Source organism: Colias philodice, chromosome 3, assembly GCF_061535455.1.
Source record: "Colias philodice isolate Cphi_HAF_F1 chromosome 3, ilColPhil1 Martin Lab GWU primary, whole genome shotgun sequence".
Lineage (NCBI taxonomy): Eukaryota > Metazoa > Arthropoda > Insecta > Lepidoptera > Pieridae > Colias > Colias philodice.
Genome location: NC_143088.1, coordinates 7,283,905 through 7,304,013, shown reverse-complemented (window position 1 = coordinate 7,304,013; position 20,109 = coordinate 7,283,905). Strand labels below are relative to the sequence as shown.

The window sequence follows — 20,109 nt, the reverse complement described above, 5'->3', positions numbered from 1 at the left end:
CAGCGGTTTCGCCCAAAGAAAAATCCGCATAGTTTCCGTTCCCGTGGGATTTCCGGGATAAAACCTATCCTATGTCCTTCCTTAGGTGTCAAGCCAAATTTTGTACTTTTTAAGTTTAGCCCGGACATACATACAGACAAAAATTCTAAAAACTATATTTTTGGCTTCGGTATCTATCTTAGATCACGCCCCAAGTATTATTTTAAAAAATATTAAAATATGTACAGTTTTGACTTTCCTATGAATTTTTATATGTTTTTATGTATTTTATATGTATGTACAACAGGATATTTCCTCCTTTTCTTCGAATAAATTTAAGCTCCACACTCATTTTTCCAATTATGTATTTACTAGCTTACCGCCCTCGGCTTCGCCCGCGCAGTCAAAGAAAAACCCGCATAGTTCCCGTTCCCGTGGGATTTCCGGGATAAAACCTATCCTATGTCCCGGGGTAAAAAGTAGCCTATGTCCTTTCTCGGGTATCAAAATATCTCTATACCAAATTTCATGCAAATTGGTTCAGTAGTTAATGCGTTATTGAGTAACAGACAGACAGAGTTACTTTCGCATTTATAATATTAGGGCCGATTTTTCAATGCCCAGATAAACAGCTAGATAGACTTTATTCTTCAGTTAACAAAATATTCAATTTTTCAATAGACGAATAGGACTTATCTATCGAATAACTACGTTATTTGAGGAATAAATCTATTTGCCGCTCCAACGGCCAGATAGCGCGCTATTCGACGGTTAGGCGTTTGAGTTGACAACTGACGCGTCAAATTTGGGATATTTTCGTTTGTCATAACATAGAGCGTAGAATTATTAACAATGAAACCTCTTTCTATATAATTATTATCAATTAAAATCATATTGAAATTGATGTTTTTGATAGTACTGATGACCTGCATGCCATTGAAAATTTGCCTAACGCTGCCTTTAAGTATGTCGTTTCTATCGTAAAATATATAAATTGAAACACAAATTTAACCAAACTCTTTACTCGAATCAAAACAACCATCAACAATCATAGAAGACAAGAGCAATACAAGACAAACTAAAATGCACTCCTGACGTGAGTCATAATGACGGTTGTTGACAAATTGCAAGAGTTAACTCTATCCCGCTCTAACCTGACTAATTTAATATTTTTGTTTCGCCACTCCGAGAGCAGAGCTGCCAATATGGAAATATTTGGTCAGATAGTTATTCATCAAATAAATCACGATTGAAAAATAGGCGAGCCGTTATGAGTTAGATAAATAATTGAATAAATCTATTCGAGGGGTAGTTATTAGACTATTTATCTCGCGATTGAAAAATCGGCCCTTAGTATGGATAATAATTATTTCTATTATATATATTTTATTTATTATTTCTTACGTGTTAAACGGGCAATAATTATCAGATAATTATTTAGACAGTGAAGGTTGACGTTAAAACACAGGACGATCAACCGGCCAATATAAAAAAAAAATAATCATCGTGCAAAGAGATTCTAATAATAATCCAACCTCTATAATGTTCAAACTTCAAAGCATGACAGCGGGGGACCACGGGTAAAAAATTCTTTTATTTCATTTACCCGTAGTCCCACTCTATAGTAGTGGGTCCACGGGGAAAAATTATTACCCGTAGACCCACAGTGGGTCATAGCGGGGGGACCACGGGTAATACGCCCTTGTACGAGGTAATTTGACATTATTAACAGAGTCATAAAATTCTAGTAAGACATTCTATGTCAATAAGATGAGATGGCCACCACTAACACTGAAAAGCTACATAAGCTTAAAGAAAAACCTCCTTTAAGACATATTTCAATTGATTATATTAATATGATTCTAGGTTTCACACTTTCAATGCATCTAGGACTTCTGAAGGATTGACAATTTCAACTGTGTCTGCCACAGGGCAAGGGTCAAATCAGGAAATTGAGGTTTTTGCCAGATCTCAAGACCACAGAACACCCAAGGGATGGCTGGTCCATCTCATTAATATGTATGTCACTACTATTTGGCATTTAAAAAAATATTGCAGAACTTTAAACATAAGATAAATTTTGTTTTTATTTTAATTGTTATTGAAATTTTTATAAACATAAAGATATTTTTTTTAGATTTGGTCAAGCAGGCGGATTTGTAAAATTAAGGGAAAGGTTTGAAGCTATAATGGGTTTTAAAAAATCAGAATTAACAACATCTGTAAATTGCGAAGAGAAAGTCACAAATGAAATTATAGAAAAAGAAAGTGAAGATCCAAAAGTTGATACCACCGATAGCATTATTAGTAGCACGGACAATATGGAGGTAAGTATATTATGAATGCCAGATTGCAAAGTGTGATTTTAATCTGTTCAGTGTTGACATATATTTACATGGAAATATATTTTTTTATCAATAACTGTAATAATAAACTTTCCAAGAAATTTATGTGTCTTTAAACTTATATGAGTACTGGTTGTAATATTAATTAATATGAGATTATGTCGTTCAAATTTTAACATTTCTTTATTTCAACTAAAATATGTATTTTTTTTTTTCATATTTTTAGGGTTCAATTTCCTCAAGGTCTGATCAGCCATCTTCCCTAGAGATGTCAACAACAGGAGAAACCCGTGTAGCTGCTGTGTGGCAACTCTTACGGCCTCTGGGGCTGTGCCATGATCTTCTAACACCTCATACTGTTACAGTTTATCTTCTACCAGTTTTGGTTTGTATATTGTAAATTGTGTATTACATATTTTTTAGTTTGTTTTCTTTTACCTTTATTTTTTAATTTAAATAAATATTTTGTTACAGGAATGTATTCCAACATTGTTAGAGAGTTTAACCGATGACGAATTAAAACGTGAAGCACGCGGTAGTGAGAATAAGACTGACACAGTTTCTTGTCTGATCAGAGCATGTAAATGTGTTTCTGTCAAGACTCCACATCACCATAGTCTAATTAAATGTTAGTAATTACTTGTTGTTGTTATTTACTTATTGTATTGATTGAGATGGGGATGTGGTTAAAGTTATGTATGTATAACAATAACTATCATAAATGATAGCCTCATTGTTTTGAAAATTTGAAATTCATCACATTTGTACATATAACAATTTCACCACATTGTACAACATGTTCAATAAAACAAACATAATTGTCATGTTAAAAAAATATTTGTACTTTTTTTCCATTGGGTGCTTAATTATTATAGCAATGTATCAAGAGTACATATGAAGAGTCTGAAAAATGGAAGATTTGGGCAGATTGCATACCCTGTAGCTGCTTAGGGGCGCTGTATTATATCCGCTCCTAAGCTGCTACATTGTATGTTATCAAACCCCACATGCAGCAAGCGAAGAAGAGAAGACGCCATGGTTTAAATAATTCTATATAAATATATATACATAGTAAGAATGAATGAATCAATGTTTCTACCTTTTCATGTTGCAGCACTAGAAATGTTTCGATTGAAAATGATTTTACGATTGCTTCAAATGTCGTCGTTCAATGGAAAGATGTCAGCGTTAAATGAAATAAACCAACTTATAAGTACGATCGCTCAGACACCAAAACCAGAATGGCTCACACCAACTGTTATTACAGTATGTATTAAAATATATCCTTAAAATTAAATGTCAAATAAAAATTTCATGAATATTGGAAACTTATATCTAAAAAATCTTTTTTTAGACTTGGATTAGAGAAAACGGTGTGGTGGATATTGTCTTACGCGATTCACTTCATCAACCGCAGTATGTAGAGAGATTAGAAAAAATGCTAAGATTTATGATAAAAGAGAACTCTTTAACGCGAGAAGACTTGGACGCGATATGGAAGGCTCAACATGGGAAGCATGAGGCAATCGTAAAAAATGTACATGATTTATTAGCGAAACTCGCTTGGGATTTCACACCAGATCAATTAGATCATCTCTTTGACTGTTTTAAGGTAATTGAACTCAAAAATCGTTAAGTCTGTACAGTGACATAATATGAGTAAAAAAATTAGGATTTTATATTCATATTCAAATGTTATAGGCTAGTTGGTCAACGTCCAGTAAGAAGCAAAGCGACAAGTTAATAGAAGTAATAAGGAGGCTGGCTGAAGATGACAAGGATGGCGTAATGGCGAATAAAGTATGTTATGTGTTTAGATACTGAATTAGACAAAATAATTGGGAAATAAAAATTAATCGTATTTATTTTTTATAGGTATTAGTTCTGTTTTGGAATTTGGCGCATTCTGACGAAGTATGCACAGAAATAATGGATTTAACACTTGCGAATTTCATTAAAATACTCGATTATAGTTGTAGTCACGACCGTGATGCGCAGAAAACAATTTGGCTAGACAAGTAAGTGCGAAATAGAATTGATTTAAATTGTTTCTTTTTACACCCTCAAAATATATCTTTCTTTGGAAAAAAAAAGAATTGTTATTCATATAAGTATAATTTAATAATCGTTTACCAGATGTGTAGAAGAGTTGAAGAGCGACGAGAAATGGGTATTACCGGCGCTAAAGATGATGCGTGAGATATGTTGTCTGTACGAGTCGGGCGGCGGCGCTGGAGTGCGGCCGCACGTCACGCGACAAGAGCTCATAGACAGGCTGCAAACACAACACTCCCTTGTCATATTGGTTACCGACTCGTTGACACATTACATGGACACGGTGCGGGCGAAATTAACCGGTGAGTTTGATCAAAAATAAATTTGTCAGTCTAAGGAGAATGACCACGGGTGGTATTAAATAAAAAATAAAATAAAATAAATCATTTATTCTCCTCAAAAACCTTATAACTATATTAACAAAATTTGCACGTAAACATAGACCAAGAGGACTGGTGTCTGCGATAGGCCGTAGCCTGTAGTGCAGATCGCCAGGCACTCCCCAAAACGAACCGCTTAATTTAGAGAATTTAATTATGTATGAGAAAAATAAACAAAAGGAAAAAAAAAAAAATTAAAATAACGAATTTAACAATATATAACCCTATGTGTAGAATATAAGAGTAGGGATGTGGTTGTGTGTGTGTATGGCTGTGTGTGCGTGTGTGTGTGTGTGTTTGTGTGTGTGCGTGTGTTTGTGTGTACGTTTATGTGTAGAATCTGTTTGTTAGTTTGCATATAAAGTTGCTACAAAATTACTTAAAGCGATTTGCGCAACGTATTAAGTTCTCAGTACAATCATAATCCAGACTTTTGAGCCATTTTGAGGTAATTAATTTACAAGCACTTGCCGTCATTGGATAAATACATAATTTACCGTTTAACTTATTATATAAGTGACTGCCTTGAAAACAAAAGAAACGACGCGTGAATGAAGTGTTAGGGGTAAATTGATCACATATTCTGTCTAGTCGACGCATATTTTTAAATTTATGAGAATCATATACAAGCAAATTGTGCTGTTTAAGAATTGTGTGAAGAACAAAGAGTTGACGAACTGTTAAAACATCACATTTTTCGTAGAGGGCGGTAGTTGGATGATAAAACGGTAGGTGAGATCCAACCTTAAGAATAGCTCTCTGGGCTCTTTCTAATTTTAATATAAATGTTTTAGGTGCTCCTCCCCAAGAAGTTATACAATATGATAGGAGAGATTGGCAGAGCGCAAAATACACCGATTTTATAACATTTTTATCCGCAACACCCCTCAGACACTTAAATATATAAATGAGTTTGCGTACCCTACCAGACAACAATTCAATATGTTCTTGAAAGTTTAACTTGTCATCCAACACAACACCGAGATACTTTATAGATTTAGTAAATTGAACTGTTGGACAAGAACAGGTGGAACTATTAAAATCGAGACAAGAATGTGATTTTATCAGAAAAGACTGCGCACCTAAATTTCTGTTTCGCAAATGAAAGGCCATCAACTTGGTCTTATCTGTGTTTAGTGTGAGTATATGGCTATATAGCCATTTACAAACAGTGTTATAACCATTCTGAGCGTGAGATACTGCCTCCTGCCAAGTGTTACCACAGAAAAGTAGGACTGTGTCATCAGCAAAGGTTACTATTTCACCTTTTGTCAGAGCTAACTCGCACAAATCGTTTATATAGGCTAAGAACAGGGTTGGGCCTAATATACTTCCCTGTGGCACACCGTGACAAATCGCAGCCTCTTCACTCGTATAATTATCTATCCGTACCAATTGTGTACGATTAGTTAGAAAATCTTTAAATAGATTAAGCTGAACCCCTCTTATTCCAAGATCCTCCAATTTTTTTAACAGTATTGGGACAGAAACTGTGTCAAAGGCTTTTGCTAAATCTAAAAATATAGCAATTACTTTCTAGCTATTTGTATTGGTAAAATTTTAGTTGTGCCACGTATTCGTGATATTGTTAATTCCTATTTGTATTTATAATGATCATATGTATCACTATTAAGTCTTAATTATACCGGATAAATTGAAATAATAGTAAAAGTTTGTGTTTTGAAACATGTATGACCACGTATGGAATCGGTAAAATACTAGTTGTGTCACATGTTCGTGATATTGTTAATTCCTATTTGTATTTATAATGATCATATTTATCACTATTAAGTCGTAATTATACCGAATAAATAGAAATAAAAGTAAAAGTTTTTGTTTTGACACATATATCTATCTGTCTTGCAAGCGTTCTGCGTCATATGTCATTGTGTTCGACGCATTGTTCGACGTTATTTATTTTGAAATAATGTTTATTACGATTTACTTTTCACATTTGTCTTGTAAATTAAAATATTACCTATGTAATAAATGTAAAACTTAACGCTCATCGTTAGTTTAAACTCGATAAAGTATTTTTTTAAAGTGTTGAATAACACTATTGTTTTATTTTTATTGTCGCGAACTGCGGCTTATTTACATAAAAACTTTAATCGTTTCTAAAAGTACTAACATCAAGCTTTAAATTGAGCTATATTTCATCTTGACACAATAAGTTTGATTGCGACACCAAGTGCCATAGTCACTTGGGCAATCTCCTTTAATCAGAAAACAATGGAGGGGTTATTTATTCGGCGTTTTTTTTTTCAGAAGAGAGTAAAATTGACTGGGAAAATTGGTTACCTGATGGTAGATATCCCCACGCGGCACAAGTACACGAGCGACTAAGTTTTTTACGGTTTTTGTTGAAAGATGGCCAGTTGTGGCTTTGTGCTGAACAGGTAATAGTTTATAGCTTTTAATGCTTTATAAATCAAAAAATTTATTTTAATGTATTGAAATTTATAATTCGGTTTTTCAGGCTAAACAAATATGGGTATGTCTGGCAGAAAAACCAGCTCATATTGGAGATCGTGAAGCGTGCTTTCGTTGGTTCAGCAAATTAATGGGTGAAGAACCAGATTTGGATCCAAATATTAATTTGCATTTTTTTCGACGTAACATTATGACCTTACCTCCAAACCTACTAACTCATTCAGGAATCAAATGTTTTGAAAGGTAATACAACAGCATGTGGCAATCTTTATAAATATATTTGCTGTAAAACAGGAGATAATATTTTTAAAATCTGTTTGCAGGTTTTTCAAGGCAGTTAACTCGAAAGAAGGAAAACTTAAAGTTAAGAGGCGTGGCTTTCTTCTTAACGACCCTGATCTCATAGGATTAGATTATTTATGGAGGGTAAGTCTTATATTTCAATGCTAATAAGTGGTGTGTCTTTCTTCAGTTGTACTTTTTAATATTTTGTCCAGTTCTGACAATTTCAAGACAGATTAGTGTTTTAGTTAAAAAATAATAATTGTTGAAACTTATGAGTAAAAAAGACGCAGTCAGGCGATCTATCTAGCCATAAATACATCGAATTTTCACGTTGATTTGACAAGAAGCACTTCAGAAACACTGTTTCTTACGGGATGGTCATAATTTATATTTTTTTGCAGAAACTTGTTCATATTGATCTCATTCATAACATTCATTTTTTCTGTATAAAATATAAATATACCAATGAATGCAGGTGATAACGGAGTGCGAGGACGACATATCGGCGCGCGGCATCGAGCTGCTGCGCGAGACGTGCACGTGCACGGGCGCCGCGCTGCCGCCCGCGCACCAGCACGAGGCGTTCCTCACGCAGTGCTGCGCGCGCACGCAGCGCCTGCAGAAGGACATGGAGACTAGTGACGGTAGGGATATTTTGTACTAGAGACATCACATCGGTGCTCGGTATCGAGCTGCTGCGCGAGACGTGCACGTGCACGACGGGGAGGGAGGGGGGATGTATTGTATTACGTACATGGTATAATAATTTTGTTCTCTTTGAAAGTGTTAATCCTTACAAAAATTTGTAACATATTTTATTCAACTAAGCAATGGTACATGTTTGTTTATATTTTTTTGATACTTTTTAACATGAAAAAATTTAGAATGTTTCGAAAAGAGCTAAATAATTTAAACTACCAGTTTGTTATGAATCTTATTGCTAAATTTAAATGTAATATTGTTTGTTTCAGACGGGACTGAAAGTTGTACAAAGATGTGTAGAGTAATTCGTGCCATACAAGAATATATAAACGAATGTGATAGAAGGTTCTCGGCGGATCGTCAGATACTGCCGATTTACAGGTCGGGCAGGGGACGGCAGTGTACTATAATAGTCAGATTTAATTTTCAAACAGGCCAAAGACAAATCGATGATATTGAATTATTTTCGCATTCTAATGAAACTCTTCACTCATTGCGCGTGGCTGTTCAGAGAAGGTACTATTTATAAAACAACAAAGTATTTATTAGAAGTCATTTTTTTGAATTTATAATTTGAATAAAAAACATTTTATAGGTTAAAATGTACATCAGAGAGCAGTATCAAACTGGAAATGTATATAAATAAGTTAGAATTGTACGTGAATGGTGAACTTTTGGATTCAAGTCACGACAGGAAAATACTTTCACAAATCCCACTCAGAGACAAGACTATTCTTGTTGCCAAGGTACTTATAAATTATACCAATATTTAAGCTTCAATATTTCAGAATTTAATGAGTAAATATTGCTTTTACAGAATTTCCAAATTATATATAACTATTTTTTTGTGTAAATATACAATACTCAATAATTTATGTTAGGTGTATGACGGTCAAGTATGCGGCAGTGGTGGATGTGGCTCGTCCAACGAGTCGAGCAGTGACTCGAGCGCCACCTCTCCACCGGTTCCGCCCACACCGGAACACGCTTTGCCTGGTGTGGTAAGAATATTTAAATATTTGTCTATTCTGAGACATTGTCATAAAAATTAAGTAATTATCTATATTTAGGCATCAGAACTATGTTATGTTATGTTTAATTATGTTATTTTTTGTAAGATGTGATAGAAAAATTATCTACACTAATATTATAAAGAGGAAAACTTTGTTTGTTTGTTTGTTTGTTTGTTTGTTTGATTGTAATGAATAGGCTCATAAACTACTGGACCGATTTTAAAAATTCTTTCACCATTCGAAAGCTACATTATCCACGAGTAACATAGGCTAGGTTTTATCCCGGAAATCCCACGGGAACGGGAACTATGCGGGTTTTTCTTTGAAAACGCGGGCGAAGCCGCAGGCGGAAAGCTAGTGATGTATAAAATTAGTCATTCCATTAAGCCTATTTTGATTCTACATATTATTAATACTTTCAGAACTCAAGTTCACTCAGTTTTATTTTACAATTAATTCTTCAAATTGTTTATTGCAGATTTTTTCACAAGGCTCTTGGTATTTACCATTTATATTGGAATTAGAGCATGTCGGTATTACCAAAGGTCACATCCCACTAACGGAGGCTGCACATCTTCTTTCGCAAATATGCCCACCACATAAGTTAACAGTGCGTATATTTGAATTTATCATCATATAAAAATTAGAACACTAAACGAGAAATTGCTCCTAAAATTGCATAAAATAATATTTGTTTAAAATTAAATGACTGTGAGATTTCAGGTAGAGAAGTTAACAGAAGCATTACTGTGCAGAGATGATTCCAAATTAAAGGATATGCTGTACGGACCAGCGCCACCCGCCGTTGCTTATAACATTGAGGTAGGTTATTGAAAATAATGGCCCATAATTATTGATTGTATTTGATATTATAACTCAGTATTTGAATTTTGTTACTTAGGTTTTATACAGTATGGTGATGCCGTCATCAGACACCAGATTGGAGCGTAATCGCAGCTTTCAACTAGCTTGTGTAAAAAAAGCTCCCCTCTTGGTACAATGTTTGTCTGACAATGAGTTTCTGAAGGGCGCCGCACCACATACGCGGAGGTACATATAAATAAATTGATGTCTGGAGATTTACTGACTACTCGAGATTTTTTGTATGTATCAAAATAATTTTCCTTTTTCAGAGTTGGGTACTTGGCACTCGTGAGACTAGCAAAACTAGCTTTATACACACTAGGACATCTTTTTGAAATTCTCGCTCCTGATGGGTCTGATACCTCAGTTGACAAGGACTTTAGGTAACAAATTATAATAAATTAATGAACTTAATAGATAAATAACCGGTTTTAAAATGTGTAGTTTAAAATTGGATTGTATTTTAGAATGGACGTCACGATATTGCGAGAAGCATTACAGTCTGTACCAAACCACAATTGCGAAATAATCGTCAAGGCTATTGCAGAGAAATTAGCAAACACACTTGGAGAGCAGGTAACATATTGGAATTTTAAACCTTATATGAACAATCAAATCATGTTATGTGATAATATCTCGTATTGCACGCCTCATAAGCGAAGCGTTGAGGTGGGTACTACTGTCACTTCGCGCAAAACATCTGATTTTTCAAACTTTAAATGTCTTTATGTATCATACATTGCACTTGTAAGATAATACATACACACACATATTAAGAAAAAACACTATTTTTAACGTTCATGATATTTTTGATGTCATTTTTGTTATTTAAACTAGTTAAAAAACAGTTTAAAAAAGTTCTGTCTTGGACGTCCGTGTGTCTGTATGTGCGGATCCTTTTTCTTGTTAACACGATAGCGACCGAAATACTTTACTAATCGAGTCTTTTTTTTTCTCTTATGCTGGAGTATGCTCAGGAATAGAACCCTTTCATTTTTCAGGGTCTGATTCGATGTGGTTTAATTGTTATTAAATAAACAAAAATAATAATTAATAAATATTTATTAAAAAAAAATTATGAGGCGTGCACTTTTGGATTTTCCAAATTTTTTAATTCTACAGATGGTGACAAGTGGTGAAGATAGTGAATCGGTGTCTTCACTAGTGTGGTGGCGCGTGCCAACAGCAGCCACAGTGCGATCTCTCTACGCACTTACATACTCTGTGGCCCAACCCTCAGAAATTTCAGGCTTGGTGCATTCAGATGATGTTACATGTTAGTATAAAACAGTCTCATACCTGTGTTATTTAAAAAGACTTGCAAGTTTATGAATATGATTTGTTTTTTTTTTTTGTTATATAATATGTAATATATATATTTTCTAATTATTTCATGATTTCGCTTTTTAGTGGTTCGAGAGTGTATGGAGGTGGTAACAATTTGCATGGCTCTTGGCGGAGGACATCTTGATGATCTATTACACGAGTCTTGGTGGCAGGATACTGCTTTGTATTTGATGATAGACTGCCCCAGCGCTCAGGTACCTCTTTTACAATATCTCAATGGCTATTATGATCTGATTGAATCTTCTAAACACTATAATGAGCTGGTCGCATACAATCTTACAGGTAAATTAGCTTGGAGAAATTTTTGCATATGTAGTGGTGTGTATATTACTCAGATCTTAGAGCGCGTTTCCACTATATCGTTCTGGCCTATACAAAAATGTTTCGATATCCTAACATTACTATTTAATTTTATACTTATTCCTAGCAACACTTTTGTTTTCAATAAAAACAAGTTTTTATTTGAAAGAAAATGGTTTTGACTTTATAAAAAAAAATATATCATTCAATTTTACGTCCTTGAGCAAACGACAAGGCGACTACCGTGAAACAATAAAATATCGTGTCCATAATAATTTGTTTCATAATTAATATTTGACCATAATAATTACGAAACAAAACAAATAAATAAATCGTCACTTGATAGTGGAAAGTGGAAACACGCACAAAACCAGAATAAACCAGTTTACGCTGTCCGCAGGTGCCACGTGCAGTCGTTTGGTACCGTGAACATAAAGCACACATTTAATTCAAAAATTATAATTATTATGTACGTAGTTTAATTGATAAATTTTGTATTTGTTGATTGTTGTTATTATTTGTTATTATTGTTATAATATTTGTTGAAGTGAATTACATGTCCCGCAGCCGGAGGCCCCAAATGAAAACTCAGATGTACTTAAAAACTACATTTAATAGCTAAAATGAGACTTTTACACCCATGTCTGCACGATGCAGACCGGAGTTAAAGAATGAATTTATACAGTTTAATAATTATAAAGACGTAAGCTTGGATGCTAACTAAGGGAAATCGCATCCACATTCTATTCCCGTGCGAACGGCGTATTCAGCAGTTTTGTATGAAGGCAGGGCCATAACTAGTGTTTAATTTGTGTGTAAGTGTTGTAACTTTATATTGTTAATTCAAAATGGCTCCAGTGTTAAAACATGGTCGAGGCAAGCCTTTGACTTCTCAAACTAAAGAATTAAACTTTAAATGTCGTTTCTTTTTCAGGTTAGTAAATTTTTCATTTTAGTAACATTGTTAATGTAGAAGTTATATGTATGTTAAATGTGCAAATATTAAAATAAAGTCTCATCTTTTTCAGAGGAGAAACACATACTTATAGTTTAATTTAAAATCCCTTATATATATAAAATAAAAACTAAAAATAAAATGTTGTTTTATTTTATTTGCTGACCATACACTACTACAAACGCAAAAATTTCTCCAAGCTAATTTACCTGTAATTAATAATGAAATTTATTAGTACTTGATTATTCAAGTACTAGTAAATTTCAATATGAAATGCAACTGACTATAAAGTCAGTTGCATTCGTAGTTGGTGAATGTGGTAATTATTGAGTCTATCAGCTATTAGTATGGTATTCAATACAAAATGAGCAATGAAATGCGTTTAATATACGATGTGGGGTAGGTGCGCGTGTCGTCCGCGGAGCAGCTGCTGGCGATGTGCGCGTGGGGCGGCGGCGGCGGCGCGCGCTGCGCCCTGGCGGCGCTGGGCGGGGCGGGCGGCGCCGCCACGCTGCCGCGCCTCGCCGCGCACTCGCGCCACGCGCACCAGTTCCTGCAGCTGCTGTGCCGGCTCGTCGCGCTCGCCGGGCCCACGGCCAGGACGCTGGAGGATCTGGCCACTGAGGTTAGTGCGAGACTAAATTATAAAGTGGAAATACTCAAATTGTTATAGATTTCGTTTAGCAGCGCTTTTGAATTATTATAAGAAAAAATATATTAAATAACCGGTTCATAAAACAGTTTTTTTCAAAGAGTAAGAAATTTTGTAGTTGCACTTTAAGTTTATTAAATTATAGTTATTTACATATAATTATTATCTTGATGTATACTTACTCTTTTCAGTTCATAGTTATAACTTATAATAAATGATTATATGAAATATTATTATTATTTATTTATTGTGTATTAATAATATCTCGATGTTTTGTTATAGGTTGCTTGGTTACGCGCTGTTCGCACAAATCCCGAAGCCCTTGAAGACACTTTACTGGAGGGGCATTTGAATCTCACCAAAGAGCTCTTTACACATGTGCCAGCTCAAGTTAAATTTCAATATGGTGCACACCCTGACCATAAAGATGCAGGTTTAATCAAGGTACTTTTTAACTATACTATAGTAAAAAATTCTGATAGGATAATAATCTTAATCTAATGTCGAAGGATTTTTTTTATATTTATAAACAATAACAATAAATATACAATATATACAGTGGTGGACGTTTAATTAGAAACTCGTAACACGATGAAGTAGTCATCAAATTCATTTAACATTTACGTATTAACGTATTAAAGATTAAGTATTATTTCGTATGTAATAGAACACCCGTTTATCTAGTTTTATAAGACAATGCTTAATTTTAATCAAACATTAGCTTAAATTAATAAAATTAAACAACTTTAAGTGAAACCTGATTTCCGAGTATTTTCAGTCTGGACAACAAATTAGAAACAGCATGCTTCGCGTGATCCAAAGTCAAAACCTGTTGAAATGCCGCCAATATTCTTTCTTCTACAAATATTTTCACCGTTTTTTAAACATTCTATCTAAAAGTTTCTGAAAATTAATTTGCTTTACAGTATAAATGGTTAAAAGTATAATTTGTGACCAATCAACAAGAAAAATAATTTTAAGTTTACATTTTGACAAAAACTAGAGTTACAGGAAAATTGCAAATCATTTAGAGTGTTCGATAAAAATATATTCAATGCTATAGTTTATTTAAAAGAGCATGGTACTTCCGAAAAAGTGCCTAGAAAAGCTCTATCATGAAAAACCACTGCACGCGAGGATAGGCAAATGATTCTTTTGGCAAAGATGGATCCATTTATAAGTTCAAATTCTATTATAAAATTAGTTTTTTCCGAAGATGAACCTCGCAATGTGTCGATGAGATCGGTTCGCAGGCGGTAATTTGAGGCAAAATTTTTTGGAGAGACGCCAGGAAAGTACAGCTTCTTACAAGGAAGGGAACAACGTGTTTCATTTACTTAGAAATATTGCTAGTGGACAGTACGCCAGTGAAAAAGTTTTATTTTGGGATGAAACTAAAATTAATTAAATCAATTTTGATGGCAAAGGATACACGCGTCGTTAAGGTGATTGCAACGATCTGTTCCCAGCCAATATCCCGCTAGATGGCGCTGAATTCTACATTTCTAGTTTATTTGAGTTTTTGCGTAATTGGAATAGTCATCAAACCTAGGAATAGTCATGGCGGTTACTGAATATTATATTTTATTGAAATATGTTATATCATTGCCTTAAAATCCACCCAATTCGGTAAAATTATGCGTTTTAACATCTGTCATTGCATACAGGGTCGTTTACACACACAGACGTATACAAAAATGATAAAGATTTAACTCTAGATGGCGTGAATGTAAAGCGCGTCACACACGGTGAAGATACTACCTATAATATTTTATCTAATCTAGTAATATTTTATATTACAGTATCTTAAGGTATCCGGTATCAGCGTTCTGACCATCATTTTTCTTTTTTCGCTGTAGAACCGCCATCCTGTTACAAATGACCCACAAAGGAGAATGACCACGGGTGGTATCGGTAAAATTTTAGTTGTGCCACGTATTCGTTATATTGTTAATTCCTATTTGTATTTATAATGATCATATGTATCAATATTAAGTCTTAATTAAACCGGATAAATTGAAATAATAGTAAAAGTAAAAGTTTTTCTTTTGAAACATGTATGAACTTTCGCATTAGTAGGAAGTAGGATTGTTATAAAAATAAAAGTTATATTTGTTGGCGTAAACTATTTTATTGTAATTTTGGGAAATAAATAATGTCAAAATTGATTACCTACAATAAAACGCAGTTTTATTTTATTACCTACATTACACTATTGTTTTTTTTTAATCAAAACATGTATTTGAAGTAGCAAATATGATATTATGCTGATCCAAGCATTTTCACTCAAAACTAATATCAGTAATGATTTGTAAAAGTAAATTATTTCAAAATACATTTCATAACCAACAAGTAAGAATAATTATTCATACAACAACAAATCAAAAACACTATTTACTATGGAAAAAAAACCAGGAAGGTGAAAAACATATTTACGATTTCGATGCACTCGACTTTTAGTAAAATAATAGGTAAAAATATTATTATGGTTTTGATCACAGACATATCTGTGGTTTTGATTTTAGCTACTAGTATCAGAAAGCTGCGTGTTCAATGCACGTCGGGGTCCCACAACTGTGGAGGAAGGAAGGTAGAATACCTCCATCGAATAAGTGAAGTTTCTCGACATACTCGATTTGCCGGCCGGCCTCAATGAAGATTGTCCGAAAGTTGTATATGTGCTCTGTAACGAAAAAATTTCGCTAGCGCGATTCAGAGTGAGGTGTCGTACAATATACCTAATGAAGTTTTTCATCTTTTTATTTTACTGCAAATACAAAATAAAAATTAAACAATGGTAATGTAAATTCTAAACAAACTAACGTAACGGCACCAGTCTTGTACAGATTAAGGAAAAAATATAAGTTTTTTGCAAATTTCTCGTAGGTTTTTTAACTTTATTGGATATTGTTTAGTTAAACCTTTAGTTCTATGTTAGTTTAACGTAACCAATGTTAGAAAAAAGATTACAATGCATAAATAATGAAGTTATTTATAAATTAAAAAACCACTTTTTTGCACCAGTGTTGGACAGTGAAAAATCTAATGATGGACACCCAGTTTTGGACAACATCCAGTTATGAACACCCATTTATGGACTGTACCTAATGTCGTTTCTCCAGTTATTTACACTTGGAGAAGACTTATAGTTATCAATAGAATCTTGAAAATGATGATTGGAATACAATAATTCGGAGATGTATTTATAAAAAATAGTACTTATTAATCATTTTGCATACTTATAATATTTAAAACAGTCTTAATTTCCATTTTCTAGGCAAAAATTGGACAAATGCATCGTTAAATACGAGTTATGTCCGTTAAGAAACACCAATATGATTTTTTTTCTCAATAAGTCAGGGATGAAAAATATAACTAAAAAAAGTACTGCCATTCCATCCATTTTGGGACTTCTTCTTCTTCGTCATATCACTCTAGGGGGGTAGATGTTACCCGCTTCACGATGTTCCGCCATATCTCTCTGTTTCCTGGCATTCCGCTAAACTCGTGAAGTGAATCGCCAATCTGAATCCGCCAGCATCCTTAATCTGATCGGTCCATCCATGGATTCCAAATTGTAACACGAGGCAAAAAGCTTTTTTTAAACTGTTGTCAAGATGGTGTGGATGAAATTTAAGCGTGTGTGCTTTATGGTGGTGGAATTTAGCAGCAGTTAACGATCCAAACAGTTCATCAGACAACTCTCTATGATAGATGCGTAACAATACGCATATGTATGCGACTTCTCTACGCAGTGATAGAGAATGAAGCCGAGAACGAGTCGCACAGCACATAATGAGCCATTGTTCTAACATATATTCTTCATTTTTAGATAGATATTGTGTTGTTGGACCCATTAGTGTAATTTTAACAAAAAATATCATTGTCCATTATAGGAACCAAAGCAAATCCAGTCATGGACAATTGTTGTACAATATTGGAACCCTTTGTTTGAAATGGTCGTGATAGGTATATTATTAATCAGAAAGAAAAGACAATACAGAAAAGCGCATGTAATTAATACCTTTAAAAAAAGTTTATTTTCGACATATGTCCATAAATGGATATATCCATAGAATTAAATCCAGTTATGGACACTGATGAATTTTATTTAAACAACATAACCTATCATGATACTAAATCGTGTAATATTTCGTACACTTAACTACTATAAATAAAAGTAATATCAAATTTTGCTGACATATATACAAAAATTCTTATAACCAAAATTGTGTCCTCACTTCCTTAAGGATTTTCTTAGTAAAAACGGATTTCTTCGAAACGAGTCGCAGCAACTAAACATAACGTTCTGCCATCTTCAAACATTTTGGCCGAATTAGATGAAATGTCGTATTTTGATAGCTTATGAACCAAACTTTTATTTTAAGTATTGCCAAATTATGTAACGTTAATTTTGGTCTTAATATTTAAATTTAATATTTATTTTGTCCATTACTGGATGCTTGTCCACGACTGGTGCCGTTACCTTACTACCAAAATACAATTAGAACAAAAATCATTTGACTTGTTTATTTCACCCAGAGGCCAGAGGCGGCTCGTGACAAAATTGTATACCTAGGTGTTCACTTGAAATAAAACAACGAAAATACAATAGCGTTCGGGATGATTTATTACAAAAAAATGAGCACCACATTTTATAAATGTCTATAACACTAAAAATTACAAAGTACAGGCTATTTCAAAACGAATTCAATGACTAGGTATCAATAATTAGTAAATCACCGAATTTGCATTCGCGAGCGTAGGTATCCATAGTGTTTGTCACTGACGGTCACTGACCTCTATAACTTATAGTTATAGAGGTCAGTGGTGTTTGTTGTGTAAACATGTATGTATTTGAGTAGTTAGTAGCATATTATATTCTGAATTTCTGATCCATGCCTATTCACTCAAAACTAATAACACTAATGATTTGTAACAGTAAATTATTTCAATAGGTAGGTATTTGAACATTTCCCAACAAGACGTAAGAATAATTATTCGTAGGTATACAAGATACAATAACAAATCTAATACACTATTTATTATTTTATTATTTACTAGCGGTCCGCCCCGGCTTCGCCCGTGGTACATGTTTACGTTTTCTCTCCATAAGAAGTAATAGCTAGAGAGCTAGCGCAAAGCTACCTGTATGTATTTGACCAGACCTGGATTTTTGTGTGTTGATTCCCCTATACCTACTATACATGAGATGAGGAGTCACTAAGCCCAGAGTGGTGGACGGGGCGCGCGCTTAGGTAAGACAGGTGGAAATTTTTGGCGAACTTTGAAACCATTTGACCACGTCTGCCATTTTGATATTTGAAAATAGATTATTATTACTATCGGAAAATAACAATGGCAGACCATTATCACGCGGATAACATTCTGGCAGACACTTATGAAAGTGCTGAAAAAAATACAATTTTGAAAGTATTTGACCAGATCTGCCATTATATATACATATATTTTATTTATTAGGGTCTTAAAAACTTATTTTCGAAACGGCAGACATTTTCATTGCGTACAGACTTCAGCAGACAACAAAACTTTACAGACTTCAGCAGTCAACAAGACTTAGCTTCTACATGGTCAGATGTATATATGTATTACGTTCCCTGACCTTACATCAATGATTTACTTTATTAATGTTTTTATGGTCATTTACATTTAATTTTGAAAACTATGGAATAAAATTTATAAATTTGATGATACAAAACTAAATATACATTTGTAAAGAATCTCAAATATAAAGTTGTGTTGCAAATAACAAATCATCATTTAAATATTTAGTTTATTTCTTTATTTAAGAAACAATTAACAATTACAAAACAACATAAAAAAACACGCATGCATTTATTGAAATGTTCATTCATCATCACTATCGTATGGCGTTGTGTGACTCGTCTTCATAATCCATTGAATCGGATTCTGTAAAAGTAAAACGTAAATTATATAATAAAAGAAATGAGTCATTATAAACTTACCTAGTAAGGCAATGCCTTTGATGTCGCACGATGCCGCCGCGCCGCCAGTGTAGGTACTTCTGCTGCTACATGAAGATATGCTAGGGTTGCAACAAATGGGAAATAAAACAATTGTAATTATTACTATTATGATGTAATCATTTATTCATATTATGTACATTCAAAACAATTGCTATTATTAAATCTGATGTAATTATTTTTTCATAAATATATAATTATTATTAATTATATAATATATTGCACTGTGAAATATTTACGTATCACTTTATTTTTGATGTTCTTAATTGTCTTTTATAAAATTTAAGTGACGCATTCGCATTGGGATCAACAATCCGATAAGAAAAGAATGGAGACAACATATACATAGCTTTGATTTCAATTCTACAGATACAAAATATACAATCTATCTAAAATGATACAACGGATGTTTCCTGCGTTTTCTCGTCAAAATACCGAAACAACGTAATTATTGTATAGTAGTTGGGCGTGAAAGTAAAAAAACAAATGAAAAGTGTTTTCCATATGATTATTTATTAAATTTACGCGATTAAGAATAATTTCAACGATACAATTTAGTAACCGAGAATTCAGAGGATTAAAGAAAATACCTGCCTGATCATTTTATCAAACTCTAAAAGAATTATGGTTATTTCGCATCACTCGGTTTATTAGTTTGGTAATAATTATTAAAGGTAGTTACAACCCTAGCCATTGAGTCGAACGGTAGGCAACACAATATCGACTTTGTGCGGGTACATATGGTACATTTCTTCTTGCTGTGAAGCGTAATTATTATTATTAAGATTTTTTAG

General features: G+C 33.6%; 1 protein-coding gene across 3 annotated transcripts in view; it reads left to right on the top strand.

Annotated features, from left to right (window-relative positions):
• The window catches only part of faf (ubiquitin carboxyl-terminal hydrolase-like faf), a 37,535-nt gene that overhangs the window by 2,394 nt on the left and 15,032 nt on the right, over positions 1-20,109 (top strand). For 2 of the 3 annotated variants that reach the window (XM_089714517.1, XM_089714515.1), the window contains 25 exons: positions 1,846-1,998; positions 2,117-2,306; positions 2,551-2,709; positions 2,799-2,952; positions 3,439-3,590; positions 3,679-3,936; positions 4,026-4,124; positions 4,200-4,342; positions 4,461-4,681; positions 7,028-7,158; positions 7,239-7,435; positions 7,516-7,618; positions 7,953-8,121; positions 8,449-8,695; positions 8,775-8,925; positions 9,061-9,180; positions 9,671-9,802; positions 9,916-10,014; positions 10,094-10,242; positions 10,326-10,439; positions 10,524-10,632; positions 11,179-11,332; positions 11,467-11,597; positions 13,062-13,283; positions 13,593-13,754. In XM_089714517.1, the coding sequence (XP_089570643.1) occupies positions 1,846-1,998; positions 2,117-2,306; positions 2,551-2,709; positions 2,799-2,952; positions 3,439-3,590; positions 3,679-3,936; positions 4,026-4,124; positions 4,200-4,342; positions 4,461-4,681; positions 7,028-7,158; positions 7,239-7,435; positions 7,516-7,618; positions 7,953-8,121; positions 8,449-8,695; positions 8,775-8,925; positions 9,061-9,180; positions 9,671-9,802; positions 9,916-10,014; positions 10,094-10,242; positions 10,326-10,439; positions 10,524-10,632; positions 11,179-11,332; positions 11,467-11,597; positions 13,062-13,283; positions 13,593-13,754 (3,919 nt within the window). The remainder of the gene's footprint in view (positions 1-1,845; positions 1,999-2,116; positions 2,307-2,550; positions 2,710-2,798; positions 2,953-3,438; positions 3,591-3,678; positions 3,937-4,025; positions 4,125-4,199; positions 4,343-4,460; positions 4,682-7,027; positions 7,159-7,238; positions 7,436-7,515; positions 7,619-7,952; positions 8,122-8,448; positions 8,696-8,774; positions 8,926-9,060; positions 9,181-9,670; positions 9,803-9,915; positions 10,015-10,093; positions 10,243-10,325; positions 10,440-10,523; positions 10,633-11,178; positions 11,333-11,466; positions 11,598-13,061; positions 13,284-13,592; positions 13,755-20,109) is intronic. The other variant, XM_089714516.1, reaches the window with a different exon arrangement.